General features: G+C 50.3%; 1 protein-coding gene across 1 annotated transcript in view; it reads left to right on the top strand.

Moving 5' to 3' along the window:
• The window catches only part of Cdh23 (cadherin related 23), a 349,868-nt gene that overhangs the window by 92,277 nt on the left and 237,344 nt on the right, over positions 1-20,247 (top strand). Inside the window, exons 4-6 of the mRNA XM_055598837.1 lie at positions 3,751-3,893; positions 4,547-4,594; positions 4,721-4,813. Coding sequence (XP_055454812.1) covers positions 3,751-3,893; positions 4,547-4,594; positions 4,721-4,813 — 284 coding nt within the window. The remainder of the gene's footprint in view (positions 1-3,750; positions 3,894-4,546; positions 4,595-4,720; positions 4,814-20,247) is intronic.

The raw sequence follows: 20,247 nt of genomic DNA, 5'->3' as shown, positions 1-20,247 counted from the left end.
ACCAGGGGCATCAGTTCCCTGGCCCCTCGGGCCTGTGTATGGCATGGGCTGATTCTGGCAAAGAACTATGGAGTCTGACCGTTGGAGGCTAGGCTGGTATGTGTGGCACTAAGGGAGACACAGTGCCAATTGTAGCTATTGTGGACATCTCCCTGGTGCCTTTCACGCCATCTTCAGAACCCCCAGCCCCCGTGAATCACTGGAGCCTTACCACAAACAAGAACTCCGGTCTCATCCACTCTTGCTGGGAACATAACGTGGCATAGAGAGACACTGTATAACACCATTTGGTGACTCCTCAATAAGTTAGACAGAGTGACTCTACAACACCTACTCCTAAGGGTATGGAAAGCGATTTTAAAATGATAATTCAAACAATGTCTTATACAGACATGCACATATCTGCAGCATTCACAGCCCAGAGTGGAAAAGAGCCCAAACCTCTGCTGACTGAGGAGCAGGTGAACAGGATGTGTTAGGTCCACACAGGAGAAAACTAGTCAGCCATCAAAAGGAGCAGGGCTCTAACATAGACGCCAGCATAGGCCAGCCTTACAGGTGATGCTAACTGAAAGCCACACACACAGCCACAGACTGTTGTAGTTCTGCTGATATAAATGCCCAGAGCAGGCAGGTCCAGGAGATGAAAGAGGATGTGCAGAAGCTAGGGACTGAAGAGTGGCTTTGTGATGGATACAGTTTCCCCCTGGAGGTGATGGAAGATGGTTGCTCAGTACTGTTAAGTGCATCAGAGGGTACCAGATTGTACACTTTGAATAGTAATGATTCTTAATTTTGTGAAATTGTTATTTTGCTTGTGTGTATTATCAGTGAAAGACAGGGTTTTCTATAGCCCAGCTAACTTCAGGTCTGCTGTGTAGCCAAGGATGACCTTGAACTCCTAATCTTCTTCTCTCAGGTGCTAGGGTTACAAGCATGCACCACCACACTGGGTTTGTGGTGTGCTAGGGATTGAACCCCAGGCCTGTGTATGCTCGGCAAGCAAATGCTCTATCAACTTATCTGTATCCCAAGCCCACAAGATTTTTTTTTCTTTTAAATAGTTTCTTTTAGAATCTTTTAAATCAAGTATTCTACATCCAAGATGCTGTCATTTTCAGGTGGGAAACAAACCCTGTGTGGGACCTATGTACCCCAGAGTGTCATAGCCGGGATGATAATCCTGTAAAGGATGATCTTGGGGGCATGAATTAGAGCCAAATCCCACGGACAAACCTGATTCTGCAGGGACAGTATGAACAGAGATTGCTGGTGGGCAGCTTGCTTGCTTTCCAGAGGATCCAGCTCTGGCCACTTCTACAGAACAGCCAAGAGCACTGGGCAGGGGAGGAGGTGCCCCGTTGGAAAACTGCGGGGTGTCTTGTCTTAAATATAATATTAAATCAGCACCTTTAATTAGTACGCTTAGAAAAGGCCACTAGCAATTACCTGGGACACCAAGAAGGCGTGAGCTGGAAAGAGCCTGTGAGGAAGCCACAAAAGACCATTTTGAGCAGCACATAATTGAGGAGAAAATGGATAAAAGTCCAGGAAATTACAGGGTGGGTGACAGCAGCTGATGGCCCCATCCCTATCCTGCCCAGCATCCCCCTCCCTGAGAGGACCCGAGTGTCAGGCCTGGGAAAGCCATTTGGGATATCAAATTCAGTCACACGACCTTGGCTGCAGGGCTGATGTGGCCTTCCCACAATCCTCTTGGCTAGCCAGAACTTAACCTCGCTGAGCCCTTCGCCTGAGTCAGGACAGGGCTGGCAGGTAAGGCCTGCTGTCTGAGGGCTACAGGCTATAGATCTTTATACTGGGGTGGGAGCAGCTGGCCCAAGGCCCAGAAAGCAGCTCTTTGTTTCCCAAATCTGACAACAGAGAGATGCTGTATGCATACATGCATGCCAGGAATCGAGGCTGGAAAAGACACAGCTAAAAGGCACAGCTTTTAGAATGCATCGTGTGATCCATTTGACTCCCAATTGATTTATGTCATCTGGAAATCAGATCTTTGGGAAGGTGAGCTTGACTTACCTGTGACATACCCCACCCCTCTGACTTGGACAAGAAGGGCCTCGGGCTTGGCATGTAGGCATTTAGAGATGGGGTCACATGCTTCCTAACACTCACTGTTCAACTGAGTATTTGCCCGCTGCTTCTGGCTTTTCTCTCTGTAAGATGGGAATGTTGGGCTCCAAGGGCTGACCTTGTTCCGTGCTCTCACAATGCCCCTCTTGCCTCCTCTATCACCACAGGCTGTCTGCCTCTGTTGTTTGACATGGGAGAGACTATGCTCCTTCCCCGAATCTCAGAGTGTCCTCATCTATGAAATGGATAGAATAATGACCACCAGACATAATTGGGGGAGGATTCACAGAGTGAGCAAACTCAAGTGAATGGGCCAAAAAAAAATCTTACCATTTTGGGATCCTGGTTGGGGCCTGATAGGAACAGATCTGTGGAATTCTTGCTTACCATGGAACAACTGAATCTTAGGCTGGCTATGGAGTTCAGCTCTGCTAGTGGGAAATTATGATGTCACTTCAAAGCTCTGAGGCAGGCAGAATGGAGAATGGAGCTCCTTGGCCACCTTTTCTCAGGTCTCACAAGCATTGGTGGTCACTGGCAGCTTACAGCTGTCCCTTTGTCAGCCCCTGACAGAAGCTCCTGAGTCACAGACTTGCAGTCCTTCCTCCCTTCACATTGTTCTTTGAGGCTGTTGGTTAAATAGGAATAAGTCAGTATTTGGGGAAGAGATGGTGTCTGTCCCATTTTTCAGGTTCAGCTGAGCCCTTAAAAGAAGGGGGTGGCCAAAGCCAAAGCTCTGAGATGACGATGCGACATATTCTTTTTGGAGCTCTCCACCCTGCACACCCAGCTCCTGTAGACTTAAGGGCCTCCTGAGACTGAGGTGACCAGCTCTGCCAGCCAGCCTGGAGCTTTGAGAATTTGGCACTTGTGTCCAAATCCCCTTCATCCTGGGCAAATGGGGCAGTAGGCAGCTACTCTTTGGAAACCACTAGGGAACGAGGGGGCCCGAAGACAAGATATCCTGTGCCAAACCTCTTGAGTCAGGCTGTATGTCACCGTCCTGATATCTGGAATGTCCTGTCCAAAGAACTATATACTGATGACTATGACCTCTACTTTCTGGTCCTCTTGTCAACAGCAGGAACCAGACCCTGCAGGACAAGTCTCAGAAGAGTGGTGGGTCTTCTGAGCCTCCGTGAATACAGGAAGACCAGAACATTTTGCAAAGTACTATGAGTTAGAAAAGATGTTTTTATTCACAGAAGATGGAAACTCAACTCAAGAGAAGTAAAAAGAAAAGATCAGGGAAAGGTGTGATGCCTAGAGTTGAGACATTTCGAGGACTGAGGCAGTACCTGGCCCTGTGGCCATGCACCTCCATCCCGGTGGTAACCCCCTCTCCTGCTCCATAAGCTAGCTTCTTTGGCAGCCTTGTCCTCAGGTATTGTGTGGGTGCCAAGGTGGACCAGCCAGCAACCCAATAGAATGAGAGCACAAGTCCCAGAGTTGACACTGATTGGCCAGCAGGTGGTCCAGGAAAGAAGAGGAGAGCCTGGGTTGCAGCCAGAGTATGCTTAGGAGATTTGATTGTTGGTCTCTGGAAGACCTGGAATTTTATGAGGTGGCTGTCCCCTGAAGGATGCCTTATTGTCTGAGCAAGGTGGGAAGGAATGAGCCTGACCTCTGTGTTGTCCTCTTGTTCAACCACTCCAGGTTCTTCTGTGACCCAGTTGCTGGCCCGAGACATGGACAATGACCCCTTGGTGTTTGGCGTTTCTGGGGAGGAGGCCTCCCGCTTCTTTGCCGTGGAGCCTGACACTGGTGTGGTGTGGCTCCGGCAGCCGCTGGACAGAGAGGTATGGCATATAGCCCCCGAATCTCAGGCCTTTTTTTGGAGGAACAGGGGCAAATAACAGAAGAGGGTGGCTCACCATCTTTGGGGGAACCTTATTTCAAGCCCTATCCCACCACTGCTGGGACCACTTGTTTCAGTGGTAGCTCTCTTCCAGGACTGTGTTGGATCTGGGGCTGGAGTGGGTCCAAGGTGGGTTCTCCAAGCCAGGAGTAGCATTGGGTAAGCAAAAGGAAAGTGACCATGGGGTCAGCTCATAGAATCATTTTCTGTGGCTTGGAGTAGTCTAATCATCTGCTCCTGCAGATATTTTCTATAGCAACAAGCATGACAGTCCTCAGCAAAAGCATGTGAGCACATCCCCAGGCCTTGTCCTAGCCTGTATCTCAGGACATGGCTGCAGAAGTGGTTAGTGGTTTGCTCAACATCATACGGCCAAGAATGGCGTCCAAGATTCTTGACTTTCTTCACTCACTGTCTTCAGGAGGGATTCAGATTCCCTAAGTGCTAAGAGGCAGTGCTAGGTTTTTAGGGACACCTTTGAACACCAGTCCCAGATGAGGTCCTGGACAATGCTGGAACACCTGTAGCCACACCCAGGGCCAGGACCCAGGGCCTCTCTAACTCTGTTCTCTTCTTTTGTTCCTTCTCATTTAGACTAAGTCTGAGTTCACAGTGGAGTTCTCCGTCAGTGACCACCAAGGGGTGAGTGTCCCTTGAATCCCTGTTGCCCTAGGATGGCTATTGTGGACTTAGCAGGTCTCTGGGCTGCATGGGTAGAGAGAAGCCAGAGGGGAGTGACAATGTTGAGCCCTGTCTATTTCTCTCCAGGTGATCACACGGAAGGTGAACATTCAAGTTGGAGATGTGAACGACAATGCGCCCACATTCCACAACCAGCCGTATAGCGTGCGCATCCCTGAGGTAGGAACCTTCCAGTTCATGTGTGGAATGGGTGTGTGTGTGTTGGGGGGGGGTGGATTCTGAGACCACAGCTGCTCTCCAGTCCAGCTGGGTTGTCTGTATGGTGATCTGAGTACAAGCAGATGCAGCTGTTTCCTGTTCTTGCTCTCGCCCAGATTCCACTTGAGCTTAATGAAAGCCCCCCATTCTGTGGTTGAAAGAATGCCTGGGGCAGTGGGTGGAGCCTCAGGCCTGAGAGAAGGCCTGCCTTCCTACCTCCCAACCGCTGGCAGAGCTCGCCCTACCTAGAGTTAGCAATGGAATGGGAATAGGGAGAGAGAAGTCTTATATGCCCTCTTCCCTTTCATCTGCAGGCTGCTGAGGGCCTTGGACAGGGCATTTGGACAGGTCTTACTCCAGACCTGCTTGCTTTGACCAGAATCCGGTTCCTGCAGGACTGGAGAACTTGCAGGTCCCTAGCTGTGTGGTCTGGCCTGCAGTCTCCCAAGTGTCTGTTCTGTGTACTCTGAATATGTTTGCATGAGTGCATGTGTGTAAAATCAAGCCGTCGTTGGTAACTGAGAAGTACAAATTATTTCATTACAAACGGTTCATTGATAAGCTGGCTCCTGATGGCAGCAGGGCTCTCTTCACTGGCTGTCTCTTACCACGATGGCTGCTGGCGGTCTTCAGGGCTGGCAGTTAGCTATGAGAAGACCCTGACTGAGACAGATAAAGAGCTTCTAACTGGGTGACCCTCCGTCCCCTCAGGGCTCAAGCTGGGGCAGCAGCAGTAAGAGCTGGGATGAAAATGATGGAGAGATCCTGGAAGGGCAGGCTGGCACCATATGCTTGAGTCCTAACTCCTTTGTGTCATCTGGCACTGTATGGGGAACAAGAAGAGGCAAGGACTCCCTAGGATTAAGTGGAAGAAGGACTTACCCAAGGTCATACAGCTGCAACTGTGACCCTAACTTCAGGGACAGCAAAGTCTCCTGAAGGATGAAGAGATCTTGTCTCACACCCCAGAGGTCCTGGCTCTCATCATTCAGTGGTGAGCCATGGGTCCTATACTTGTGCTAGCTGGATGATAGGAGGAAAACTGTAAGGCTAGAACTGTCCAATGGTGCCTGGGCCCCTTCCTTATCTGGAACAGGAAAGCAGGAGGGAGAGGCCACGTTCATCAGCTTGGGGGCACAGTACCCTGCTATGCCTGGGGAACAGCAGCTTGGCTCCTGGCTCTCGTTCACTTGGAAGTGCCCCTAATTCAATTAAGGGGCTCTACGTGCCAGTCTGCACTCTGAGCCTGGACTCAGAAGCCAAGGGCATGGCTCAGAGTTAATGAGCCTTGTGCCCATTGCTCAGCTGCCATCCTGGCAGGCCCGGCAGTCCTCTGTCCTCCCTGGAGAGGGAATGGCAGGCAACAGCAGTAGCAAGAGGACAAGCAGTCCTGTCCCCTCCTCCTCAGCCCTTGGGCTGGAGGCCAACTCTTTCCTCCCTCCTCCTGCAGAGATACAGCCTGCAGAGTACACTCGTGCTGGAACCCCTTACTATTAGGGTCCTCCAAGTCTCTTGGCTTCCACTGCTGTACATTTAATTAGCAAGGATTGTCCAGTGTCTGCCCTGGCTTGGTTCTCTGTGGCTGTCATTCTCAGGAGGCCTGAGAGGCTGCAGAAGCCAGGAATGTAAGGGCTCAAGGCAAACCAACCCCAGGACAGACCCCTGCCCATGCATTGTCTTTGACCCCTCTGGGCCTAGTCTTCCTTGTCACATAATACTGAAGAGGTGACAGATACCTGCTGAGGAAGGCTGCTGCAGAAGGCGTACAGTGCTGGAGGAAGGCCTGTGCACTTTATTTGGTCAGTCTGTGGCCTGATACTTGGTGCTGGTTTGGGGGCTGCTCCATGTGTCCAGGGCATGTGATTTCAGCTAGATGGAGGTCCAACCATCTTGGCATGGCCCAGCCTGGACCTGGTGTGGTCACCTGAGGGGAATGAGCTTCTTGGCTTAAGCCCCAATTGGGGAACCAGCACAGGGCCTGTTGGCCCCTGTCCTGGAACAGAGAATAGAGTTTTCTACTTGCATTAAAAGTACCTGGACATACCATGGTCCTCTGGAGAAGCAAATTCAATGGAAGGGGTCCTGGAATGAGAGCAGAGTGAGACCATAGAGCAGAGTGATATGGTTGGGGGGAGGGTCAGACATATCACAGACCCTGTTGGGAATGAGTGCCTGGTAACTGCCAGGGTGACTAGAAGTTACTCGGGCTTTCTGGAGGAGGTGGTTTCCAGTAGACTTCATAGCAGTAGGTGGAAGGACAGTAGAGAAAAGGCCTCTGGTTCTTGTCATGCAAACTTCCTGGGTAAGACTTTAGATCTGCCATAGTCTGTCTGTCTGCTGGCTTGGTATATATGTGTGTGCGTGTGTATGGAGGAGAGATATAGATTCCCAACTAAGGGATTGATCAGGACATGTCAGACCTCTAAGGGTGCTGCCTAGCAGGGCATGCTTTTGCCTCCCAGGACCTCCTTATGCTTTAGGGATGGTGGAAATTCATAGACCGCCTCTAACCACTCAGCTCCCCTATGAGCATTTACGACACTGGACCAAACTGTTTACCTTCCTAACCTCAAAGTCTCCAATCCTGGGACCTGATGATAACCGGTCTGTGTGGTCAGAATAGCATGGCTATGATGCTGACACACAGATCCTCCCTTGCCTTGCCAGGGATATGCTGAGCTCCCTGTGCGTGGAGGCATGCAAGCCGAAGCCAGGGAGCCACTCTCCTCCAGACATCTAGCACTGTGTATTACAAATGTAATGAACTGGGGGGGGGGGGCGAACCCCAGTGCCCCAGCGCCCCAGCAGAATTTCCTGGGAGACCAGTCACTCAGAGATATCTTCCCTGTGATGCGGCCTCAGTAGATCAAGGAGATCTGAGTTTGTGTCTGGGTTGTGGGGCTAGCCATGCTTAGGCAAGTCACTGACCCATTCTGAGCTCTGTCCATCTTTTTAATTTTTCTTTTGGACAAGGTCTTGTGAAGTTCCTAGTCTGGCCTTACGTACACTATAGGCCTGTGCCACCATGCTGGGGAGGCCTAAAATCTGCAAGCTGGTGACAATGAGCCCAGCTAGGTTTGGGGAGCTTCGCAGAGTGACTGGAGGGTTAGAGCAGCTGCCTGGAGCCAGCCATGATGCCCTTGGGGACCTCAGTCTCTGAGGTCAGGCATAGCGGGGTGGGAGGCACTTAAGCCAAGACCCAATCCCCCAGTCTGCCCAGACCTGTGCCTGGTGCCCCTAAGGGTCCAGCCTCTCCACCAGGAGGAAGCAGACAGGTGTGTGTTTGCATTTGTTTGTGCTGTCTTCCCTCCTGCCCACTCTCCTCCCCTCGCTAAGCGGCTCTCTCCATGTAATTATCCATTTTATCAGGGCAAAAAGGCCCTGCAATTCACTTGTCGAAGCTCTAACGAGGGAGCTCGGATGCTTTCAAGTCTGTAAAGAAAAGGGAAATCCAACTAGAATTGGCAACTTAATTCACCAAGCCAGCCTCGACAGACCTCATTAAGCCCCCGTGTATTCATTTCAGCCTAATGGCTGTCACGCTGACTGCTGTTTGATTTGCTGTAATAGACTTTTATGGCCTGCCAATTTGCTCAAACGTGTTTGCCTGTGTCTGTGCCCAGCGGTACTGCTCCACTACCTCGGCGAGGAGCCCGGCCTGCCTTGCTGACCTTCAGCGCCATCCAGCCTGCTGCTCTCTGGAGGCCAGTCCGGAGTCCTGCAGGGTGCCGAGGGAGGTGACCCTGACACTGGGGTATTTGGGCAGCAGGGTAGAGATCCAGAAGGGTTGGTGGCTTCTGGGACAAGCAATCGAGAGTCCCCTGGAGTCTCAGGGACACTGTGTCCTTGATGTTTGAACAAGCACAGCCTCCTCAGCTGGGCAGCTTCAGCTTTTATCCATCTGGTCACAACATACCTTCCACCTCACTCAGGTGAATCCTCCTATCAGCCGGAGGACTGGTCCAGGACCAGAGGGCTGGACTGCTGGCCCAACTTGCTCTGTTCTCAAAGACCCTTCTAACTCATTAAAGTACAACTCAATTGAGCCTTCAAAGTCCAGGTGGGGTCTGTGCAGCCTGATCTGCAGTGTGCCTTTTTTTTTTTTTCCTCATGAATACAACACACATTTGTTGAGTAGCTACTGGGTGGGGCCCAGGATTCTTAGATGACTTGAGCACGCGGGGGAGGGAAGTGGATCCCCCTACTTTCCGGTTATGCCGCTTTAAATGACTTTCTCTATTCTGTCCCCCCGCCCCGGGAACCCTCCATGTCCTGTCTTTTTGTCTGTCTATAAGTACTCTAACACTGAACCACACAGCCAGAACCGCCCCCCCCCCTTACTTTTTATTTTAAAATAGTCTCATCAAGAGGCCCAGGCTGGCCTTGACCATTCAGTCCTGCCTCAAGCTCCAGAATAACTGGGATAAGAGGCCTGCAGCACCATGTTCAGCTTGGATTTCTATCATCTTCTCTAGAAGATAAATGTTGATATTTGTTTATCAGTGCTAACGTAGGCAGGAGAAGTTCTTAGCCTAAATGGTCTGAGATCTTCATCCTCAGAAAAGGCCGTTTTATAAAGGGAGAAACCAGTGAGTGATGTCTGATTGCGCCTCAACCTACTAAATGTCATGACAGCTTTGTGTGTGTGGCCTAATGGAAGCATGCAGGAAGTATGTGCTAAGTCCTATTAGGATGCATAGGAGTTCATTAGAGTACATAACTAATATTGTGTGTTTCCTGGAATCTTTTGGCATCTTTTTTTATATACAGGAATCTCCCAAAGAAGGTGAATTCTAACCCAGATCAGAGGCTCTGCTGAATCAAGATGGTAGCTGGGGGCTAGGAGTATAGGTCCCTTGCAAGTCCCCATGCTACTTCAAAGAGACTAATGGAGACAAAGACAGGCTGAAAGTAACATTCTGGGCCTGCTCAGGTCTCTTTGGCACTTGGATCCCATAGAGAGCTTTGTCAGCTGGGGCTTTAGTAACTGGTGGTAGTGTGAAGAGGCTAAGGAGGAGTTCACAGAAGAGGCCTGGGAGTTCAAGGAAGCAGGTCCTTACCAGAGAGCTGGCCTAGGGTCCTACTGGGCACCTGTTTCTGCCCCTTAACAAGGACAGAGGATCATTACTCACTGCCTGACCTTGTACATAGGTGGGACAGAGGGACAGCCACCAGCCAATGGAAACGCTCTTCATTGTTTTTTTTTTATTACTGTGATGAGACTCCATAACTAAGGATGATCATGATGATACTCATGGCCTCACCTAAGCTACCATTAAATGCTTTCTTCTGCAAGTTGTCTTGGCCGTGGATTCTTAGCACAGCAATAGAAAAGTAAAGTGAGTCCATGATCATCACAGCAGGGGGCATGGCGGCAGGCAGGCATGGTGCTGGAGGAATCCTGAGAGCTCACATCTGGACTCACAAAGAGGAGGCAGCGAGGGCCAGCTGCTTCTCTTCTCCCTATAGAGTGGAAACACCTTACATACATTCTCATGTCAACACGAATGACCCCAGGTATGCATGTAAAATGCTCCGCATGAGGACCAGGATGAACATGTGTCTGACCTATGGCTATGGCCATATATTTGTCTCCACCACTAGAGCAAGGATGAAACTTGCTGAACACTGAGCCAGGCCCTGGCATGTGCTTGGAGCCCACTGAGTGTCTTGTCACACATGAACCTCACAGTGAGCAGAGAGGTGTCCCCTTTCTGAAGATGGAAGGAGAGTTTGTTTATACAGGGGCTTTGCCAGCCAGAGTGTCTTCTATGTGCTGCTCATATAGATGTGAGGAGCAACAGGCATGACACTGACCTGGGATGGGGAGCTCATTCATACCCCTCGTCTTCTGCAATATCAAAGTAGTTGAGTTCCCAGATGGCAGCCTTTGGTGCCTGCCAGTGCCTGGATCTCAGACTTTCCATGCCAAGGCATGTAGGGAGTCATGTGATCGTGACTATATGAGCTTGGAGCATGTGAGAACCCAAGAAGCTCAGTTAGTACCCCGGCCGCCCTGCATGACTTCAGTGTGCAAGTTAGCAGTGAATGATTGATGAACTGCATCCTCAGGTGGCAGGAGGGGTGGGGGCGGGGTTCCCCCTGGCATGTGCTGCCACCCCCTCTAGGGTGTCAGCTTTACTCACGATAGTGTCATCTCCCCCAAGCCAGGGAAGGCAGCCCCTTGACAGACTGTATTAATTTATATGTCGGGGCCACAATGCCTGCAGCCCCCTCTGCATTTGTAACCAGTGGCCTATTGATCGGGGAGAGAAAGAGCAATAAATCATCTTGGCCTGGGATTCTGTTGGTCACGGTGGGGCAAGCCAGCTGCCCAAGATGGAGGCCTGCGCTATGACTATGCCCAAGGCTGTCACTCACCCTTTCACTCATGGCCTTGGCCTCCTCCCTCTGTCAGTGCAGTGACAGAGCGCTGGGACTCCCTCTCTTTCACCAGAGGTGTATGCCCCAGCCCGCAGCAGCCGAGACAGGCGCTGGCCTGGCAGCAAAGATGACCCTTGTGTATCCAGCTGCCATCCGCCCCAAGGAGGGATGTTTGTGTATGTGTGTGAGTGTGAGTGAGTGAGCGAGTGAGTGAGCGAGTGAGTAAGAGGGGGGTACGGAGAGACAGAGACAGCAGCAGCAAGCTAGAATTTAAATACTCCCATCTGGGTCTTAGAAGATAGAGGCTCAGTGAGCAAAGCACTTGCCATGCAAACCTGAGGACCTGAGTTTGATTCTCCAGTGCCCGTGTAAATCCGGAAATAGTAGCATGCACCTGTAATTACCCTACAGTGGTAAGGGGCAGGGACAGGAGAAGCCACAGAAGTGTGTGGGCCAGCTACCCTGGTGCATGTGGCAGCTAACAACAAGACAGGAGGCAAGAATTGAAACCGGAGACTGTCCTCTGACCTCCGTATACATGCCATGGCACGTGCACCCACACATACATGAGCACAGCTGTGTACACACACACAGGTGCATTTTTCTGTGGGACCTCTCACTATACCTTCATGACAGCTCTGAGCAAGAAAAGATTCAAGTTTTACATTTATAGATGAGGGAAACTAAGGCCAAGACAAATATCCCTGCTGACTTGTCTCCAAGTTCCCAAGTGAAGCCATTTGTATTGTCCGACCCCACTCTATAGCAACATCCTTCTCCTGTGCATGTGCGTGGTCTGCCCCACCGTCTCCAGCAGTGTCCCACTCCTCAGAGCTTTACACACCACCCACTCACAACACGTGAGAGAGAGAGAGAGAGAGAGAGAGAGAGAGAGAGAGGACATTCAGCAGAGGATTGTGAAAGGCCCAGGAGAACAGGGTTTTCTGGACATGAAGAGAGCTCTCTACCTTTGGTTGGTGGATACCAGGGATTAGTGGCCAGAAGCCAACAGCCCAGTAGGAGATGGAAGATGTAGAAAATCTGCAGTGAAAGAAGTGGATGAATGTGAAAACCAGAGTTTAACTACTTAGAACTCATGTAAATGCAGGGAGGACACAGTGGTCCACATGATTCCAGCCTCGGGGTGCCGAGACAGGGGTCCCCAGAGCAGGCTGACTAAGGAGATTAGACAACTGGTGAGGTCTGGGTTTGAGAGACTCTGCCTCAGTGAAATGAGGTGGAAGAGAGATGGAGGATTCCAACATCAGCCACAGGCTTCCATATGCACATACACACGTGTACCACGTGTACACACACACACACACACACACACACACACACACACACTTACACCTACATATACACAAAACATGCATATACACATGAAAAGGGCACAAAAGGGGATGGTGGGATGGGTCAGTGTGTAAAAACAGGTGCAGAGTAAATCTTGTCTTAAACCTGAGTTTGGGGCCCAGAATTCCTATAAAGGTGTAAGGAGAGAAGTGACTTTTGAAAGTTGTCATCTGATGAGCGCGGGGGCATGCACACCACGACTACTGTGTACCCATCTCCATTAAATAATACATTTTAAAATTAATTTTACTTTATGTGCATTGATGTTTTGACTGCCATGTGTATCCGTATAAAAGTGTCAGATCCCCTGGAACTGGGGTTACAGACAGGTGTAGCTACCATGTGGGTGCTGGTGGCCTTTGGAAGAGCAGCCAGTGCTCTTAACCACTGAGCCATCTCTCTAGCCCCAGTAATACATTTTTAAAACATTAAACTTTGGGGCTCGTAGATGGCTCAGAGTATTTGCTTTGAGTTTAATTCCCAGCACCCACGTCAGGCAGCTCACAGCTGCCCATAACCCCAGTTTCTGGAGATCTGACACCCTCTTTTGGACTCTTCAGGCACATGAACATACATACGCACAAATAAATATAAAACCCTATCAAAGTAAAATGGTACACACAAAAAGACACGACAGGCGAAAAATGGCCATGGCCATCGAGACATAACTGGAATATGTCCTGTGTTCCTATAGACTTCTGTCCCTCAGGGTGATAGTCCACCTACAAAATAGGTGGTTATTACTTCTACAGAGGGCCAAAGCCTTGATTCAGGCCACTTGTTCAAGGACAAAGAAAGCTCTGAGGACCTGAGCTAGTCAAAGAAGAGTCTCACGGAAGCAACATAGAGGTGCCCTGAAGCCCATTCCTGAGCTAGAGCTATGCTCTGTGTCCCCAGCCAGGGAGAGGTGGTGATGCCCCCAGATTCCAGGGCTGAGGCCCGAGGCTGCTGGGGGATGCAGGGTACAGGTGCAGCATATACTTGAGGAACCTCCAGTAAGCCACATTCTGCCTGTCTCCTGGGGTGTGGGGATTTAATCTCAGCCCTTGGCTTCCACTTATCCTAACAAGTATTGTCAAAACAGCTCAGGGACAGGCCCACAGCCCCTGTGACATTGAGTCCCACAGCACAATGGGCTGTTTTGATGGTTTTGCCAGTTGCCTGACCCTCCTTGTTTCCTACCAGGAGGGGACAGCACTCTCGCACGCTTTCTGCAGATGGAATTAGTATAATTTCTCTGATTCCCCAGCAGCCTTTAATTACTTTGTAACTTTGTGGTGCTTGCTAGAAGCAGGAGGGACTAGGCTTTCTCTCTTTATAATAACCTTAAGTGGAAGCTGCCTGTCCATTTATTAAAAAGCCTGGTCTTCTCTCCAGATGAGATAATGCCACAGGGAGATATCGCCCCTGCTATAATCACTAGGTGCAATAGAATAATCCCTGCCTGCATCCCTCCCTCCATTATCCATCACCAGCCCTCCTCCAAGGACAGGGATTGAGGAGAGCTCCAGGCCAGGTCATGTCCTTGTTGGAGAGGGCACAGGCTCGCTGGTCCCCTCTCTGAAGCTTGCCCCAATGAGAGGAAGATGGCACGGAGTCCCCGTCTATCTTTCCCTTCTCTCTAGAACCCTTAGGGTAGCCTCGCTGCAGTCTTGCCTTCACAGTACCACCGAGTTTCAAAGCCATCTCTTGTCTTCAGCAGTAGCCACCAGAACAGAGTTCCAGAGCTCTCTCTTCCAGAGCTTTCTCCAGGCAAGAGAAAGAAAGCATCTTGGGATGCTTCTGCACTCCTCCATCCCAGTTTCTAGCTGGCCAGACTCTGCTTCCTGACCAGCATCAAGCCAGTGAGCAGGCCCTCCTGTTGTGGTCACCTGATCATAAACCCAGATGAGCTCCCTCGGCAAGTCAGCCAGGCACGTTCTGACCAGAAAAGGGTGAAGATCTCACTTGTGGCCACATTACTCATCTAGAGCTCTGGACATCACCTCGTTAATAGGACTGCTCGTCCTGGTCTGTACCCCACAGAGGGTAACCTCCCCAAAGTTGATATTTGAAATGTAGTCTCTGCTGTGAGAGCCAGAGTGGCTCTAAGTGCCCACGGCATTTGAAAGGGAACTCAGGAGGTAGTAAGCTTCTGCAGGTCTCCAGGGTGGAGCCATAATCGAATCCTTGTGGCTTCTTGGGACTATTCCCAAGTCCAGGAGATGTTCACACGTGCATGCAGGTGTATGTGCTGCTGTGTCTCCACTGGAATCTGTTTAAACCCAAGAGACCCAAGAGAGCCCATTGTAAGTGGGCTTCTGACCGTGGGCCAAAACTGTGAGCCCAAACAACCTTTTTACTTTATACGGTTCCCACCCTCAGCTGTTTGGTTATAACAACAAAAACAGGGTCAATGTAGTAGGCCTCAAGGACAGGAAGACGTTGTGTGTGAAGCCTCATGTAAGTGGCACCGGTTGGTCACTCATTGGCATGTTCTGAGCCAATGTGTCATTGAAGCATCTGGGGTGCAACTGGCGTGCTTACCAAGCGCAAGCATTTGTGCAACTGCCCCAGGTCAGGAAATAGGCCTGGGTGCACCCGTACAGCTTTCCCACTCTTCTCCTCCCCTCAAGGTGGCCTAGATGCCTGTTTCTAGGGCACACAGTGCTGTTGCCTGCCATTGCAATAGGACATGTTCCCATTAAGGTTTGGTTTTGTTTTAGATAGGGTCTTATTATATGTCCCAGCCTGGCCTCAGACTCAAAATCTGCCTGCCTCAGCCCTCGAAGTACTGAAATAACAGGTGTGTGTCACTATATCTGGGGCTTCTGTCCGGCTTTTATTTTTGCCAGAGCCCCTGGGAGCAGGCAACCATGCCAAACTGGGAGGTCGCTCCCCTCGATGGGGAGGAGCACTATATCGGGAGTCTCAAGAACAGGAATAAAGCTTGAATGCTGGGTACATTAGCAGCTGTGCCCCCAGAACATTTGCCATCTGTGAGTCCAGATGAGTGACTTGAGAGATGTCTTTAGACCCTTTTCTCCAGCTTAGGACATCTCTGCAGGTGAGATGAGCTAGGCAAGAAACTGTTGGAGTGGTGGAAATAAAGAGAATGGTGAAAATAAACAAAAACCTCAAAGCAGTCCTTGAAATTGCTGTGAAAGGTATACCCCTATTGATATAGTTAGGGAGACCCAGAGAGGACAAGCAACTTGTCCAAGGTCACACAGCTAATCCCGGCTCTCACTGTTTTTGCTGTGCTATGACCAGTTTGCATGCATCCTGTTCCTGCAGCATCCACTCAGGGGCTGGGCTCAGTCGTGGGGGTTTGCTGTCTCCAGGAAACAGCCGTAAGTCTGGAGGTGGAAGGTGGAGGGTATGCGGTTAAGGAAGGATTCTTTGAGGTGACTTTATTATGTCCCAGCATCTTCTGCTGCCTACAAAGTTGTGGTTCATATCAGCAGCCCAATCTCTGGCCCGCATGAGAAAACACAAAAATCTTTAAAGGTTTCTTACAGGCTGGAATGGATTTTTTTTTTCTTTGCTGGTCAGGGCTGGGGCAGGTGGAAGACAGAAGAATTAATTCTTGTAATGCACTGTCTTGTGCCTTTCCTTCCTGTGAACCATCAGGTCTTCTAAACCCAGGGGCTAGCAAACCTAAAAGAATTGTACCAACCACAGCCCCAAAGATGGAGATGGAGGCGATGCGTCAGCAATCACTGGGGCGGAAGACCCTAAATGGTGTGGAAGTAATGCCTAAAGTGTGCCGCGATTACAGACATTTCCAACAGGCCGAAGGCGACCAGGGCGGCGCCAGTGGCTGAGGAAATAAATCCTGAAGTGTGGGGCCCCCGAGAGCACAAGGCTGGTGCAGGACAGAGGAGGATAGTGGGGCTCACTCCTTCATTCCCCATCTATCTACTCTATCCCAGTCAGAGTCTCTGAGACAGGCAGCAGCATTTTTCTTCCAGCTGGAGATGAAACAAAGCGGAAGAGTACTTGCCAAGGGTGGTCAAAGCCTGGGGTGGGCTCCATGCCTAACACCCTCAGTCATATTCTCACTCATATTCTACCTTATATTAGAGAGAGAGACAGAGACACAGAGAGAGAGACAGAGACAGAGAGAGAAGGGGATAGAGAGTATGGCTCTCTGTCCCTGGTATGTTCTGTCCCCTAAGGTTTGGAGTTCCACTTGGTTTTAGTTGAGTTCAGAACTAGTGAGGTGGTAGAGAAAAGGATGCCTCGTTCAGAACAGGCATCATTTAAAGATAATAGTAGGCAAAGTAATGACTCTCACCCTCATCTGACCACAGGGCTTCATTGATGGGATGACCCCGTGTTGTCTCCGGGGAATGGTCAGAGAAGGTTTGTGTATGGGGGGTGGGAGGAGATCCTCAGCTGGCTTTAAAAATGGAAGTGTCAAAATATCATACTAATGCCCAATACCTTGTACCTTAATTAAAAAACATAATTAAAAATAATAAAAAGATGGATGTAACTAGGAGCTGTGGGATACAAGCATACCAGAAACTGGAGAGCAGAACTGAGAGCCTCCTGAGGCCCTCAGAAGCACCTTGCCCACATGATGATCCCCCAGCCAGCCCCACTCTGGATTCTCCAAACTCTGGAACTCAAAGATGATGCATTTGGGTTACTTTAGGTCACTAAGTATGTAATAATTTATTATGGCAGCCATAGGTCATAGGTGCAGAGGTGCTCAGAAGAAAGGAGGGAGGGAGGGAAAAAAAGGGAGGGAGGGAGATGGATGACACAGTACCTGATCTCTAGGAGACTCTGGTAGCGTTACTACTTACCCTCAATGGCACCCTTTAAAACAGAAATGGAGACCTAGGACCTTGGTATCAAGTAGCTACCACCTAGAGTTTAACTCTCAAGTTGTTGAGGGAGGGGCAGAGTGGGCAGTTCAGCAGGCCAGTGCTGGCCCCACTCCATGACACCTTGTTCTGACTCGCCTGCCCTTGTCTCCCCTGTTGGGGCGGAGCCCAAGCACGCCTTCCTCCAGGTGGCAGAGCTGGGCACAGCAGCTGGACCTAAGCTTGGGAGGCTGGCACTGTCTGTAGTAGCCTCAGGGGCAGTATTGACTTTTATGGGCAGCAGACACAGGGCACCCTCCTGCTGATCACAGAACCCCCTTCCTGAGGACACAGGAACCCTTCCTGTTAAGCATAGGGCCACTGCCTGGAGGAATAGGGCACCCCTTTCTGCTGGGTTCCCCACCTGCAGTTTGTTGTTGAGGTATATAGAATCCCCAAAGATGGAAAGGCAGCCACCCACAGGGTCCTTCTCTTTGAGGAAGGATGAGCAAGACTCCATTGACCTTGCCTCCCAGACTTTTAAACCAGCCTCCATCCTTATGTCTTGTCTCATACATGGGACTTTGGGACTTACCAGTTGGTTGAAGATTAGTCTGTCTTAACAATCTGCAACAACCAAGTCTAGGAGTCCTGGGTAGAGGGAAAGCTGACTAACAATAGAAAGGATGACAATGAGGATGGAAGACACCCTTCATTCATTCATGTTCCTGTCACAGTCAGTCGATGACAACAAAGTGCCTGGCAGTGCCTCTATGAAGCAAAGAGAGGTTTATTGTCCTGATAGCATTGGGGTCCAGTGTCCACATGGCATGCTTTAGGTTTGGCAAGGGCTGCCCCTTGTCTTCATCATCTCATGGCACATGGTGGATGCCAAGGAGGGAACAAGCTATTACATGTAGAACCAGACAAGAACTAGGTTCTCCAAAACTTCTTTGAGAGTCCAATAACCTACAGAACTGCCACTAGCCTTCTAAAGGTTCTGCCGCTAGCCAGTAGCACCAGCCTAGAGATTGCATCTTTATAATCTTTTAGAGATAATCAATATCTGAGTCATAGCAATAGGCTTAGGGTTGTTCCCATTTGTAAGATGGGGATGTGTCTGTCCCCAGAGACACCAAGTTAGTTGCTTCTATCACACAGCAGACTGGGACATAGCGATACTTAAGGATCATGGGGCTGGGTAGTGACATGGGGTTCATGCCACATCAGGGGACCATGCCTGGGATTCTCAGAAAATCTGCAGGAATAGGCAGGGTGCAAGAGCTGGGGTCTCACAAACCCTCCTTACAGCCTTTCACCCAGGACTTGGGTACTGGATGTCTCCCCCAGCCCTAGAAATCTGGTGGTGTTTCTGGAGAGACTGCTCTGCTTGTGCCAGCACGCATGCTTGCACACACCTCACTGGGTATCTGCCCTGCCTCCTTCTGTCCCAGTGTCTCCCTCATGGGTCAGTGCCCCAGAGCGTTAAATCATGAACAAATCGGCTGAAGCCAGCAGGAGGGTAAGAGGACGGAGGGAGGGGACGTGGCCAGCAGGCCATTAGCAGTGTGCTGCACAGGCAGAGGCTCGGCTGATTGGGAAAGTGTCTCGTCAGAGGCCTCAATGGTATGATGTGCCTGAGACACGTGGGACTGGATGCCTTTCTGAAGATTCACAGAACCTGCATGGCTTACAGCAGACTTGAATCTGTCAAGAGAACAGTGTTCAGATAGACTCTGTTTCTCCCTAGCCAGTAAGCCAGTAATGTCCCCCGTGAAGGAGGCAGAGCATACCCAAATTGGTACAGGTCTGCTGTGGATTCTGGCCTGAGCCACCAAGCCAGAAGTTTAGCTTTGCTGGCCCCGATCTTTCTCATCTTAGAATGGGGACAGTGACAAACCTACAAAAGGTTCCTGTCTGTGTGGAACACTCAAGAACAGGGCTCACCTGGGCATCGTAAGTGCTCTTGAAGTCGTGGTGGTCTGAATAGGAATGTTTCCGGTAGGCTCCATGTTGGAAGGCATAGACATCAGGGAGTGGCACTACTTAGGAGGTGTGGCCTTGGTGGAGGCAGTGTTCCATTAGGGGTGGGCTTTGAAGTTTTAAAAGACTATGGCAGACCCAGTTCTTTCTCTTCCTGTGGCCTGCAGATGAGGATGTAGCTTTCAGCTACTGTTCCCGTATTCTGCTTGTGGCCCAGTTCCCTGCTGTGTTGGTAATGGACTAAACCTCTGAACTGTAAGCCAGCCCCAATTAAATGATTTAATTTTTAAGAGTTGCTGTGATCATGGTGCCTAAGACATGACTATGACAACCCCTAAAGAGTAGAAGAGCCAACCATGCTGATGACTCCCTGGGAGAGCATTTGGGGATTTTTCCATTTGGCTTTGCCCCTTTCATCTTGCTGGGCCTCTGTTTACCATCTGAAAAATAGGGTAATAGTTTTGGCTATGGCTATAAGGAGCAGAGAAGCTAGTGGGTCTGAAATGACAGCTGACTTAGGGCTGAGGTCCCTAGTCCTGAGTGGCTGGGTGGGATTCCCATACCCAGGAGGAAATGAAAACCAGCATTGAGATAGGGACAAACATGAGCTGTGTTACCCTGTGGGGCCTCTTGGGACTTGGGTTGTAGTGTTTGCACCCCAACAAAGGTCATGGCTCAGTCATATCTCAGTGGCCAGTAAACAGGAACAGGACGCATGTTGGTAAATTGAGGTTCAGGACTTCAGGATCCTCTGGACTTATCTGGTTCTCAGAGCAAGGCCCTGTGGCACTGTAACCTACAGGGCCTGGTAGGGGCTGTCAGCCAGGCAGGCCCATCCCTTCTGCACGGCTGGCCTCGCAGCCGGCCTGCAGCAGACAC

Source organism: Psammomys obesus, unplaced genomic scaffold, assembly GCF_907164565.1.
Source record: "Psammomys obesus unplaced genomic scaffold, mPsaObe1.curated_primary_1811, whole genome shotgun sequence".
NCBI classification, from domain to species: domain Eukaryota; kingdom Metazoa; phylum Chordata; class Mammalia; order Rodentia; family Muridae; genus Psammomys; species Psammomys obesus.
This window is presented reverse-complemented; position numbering and strand designations above follow the sequence as displayed.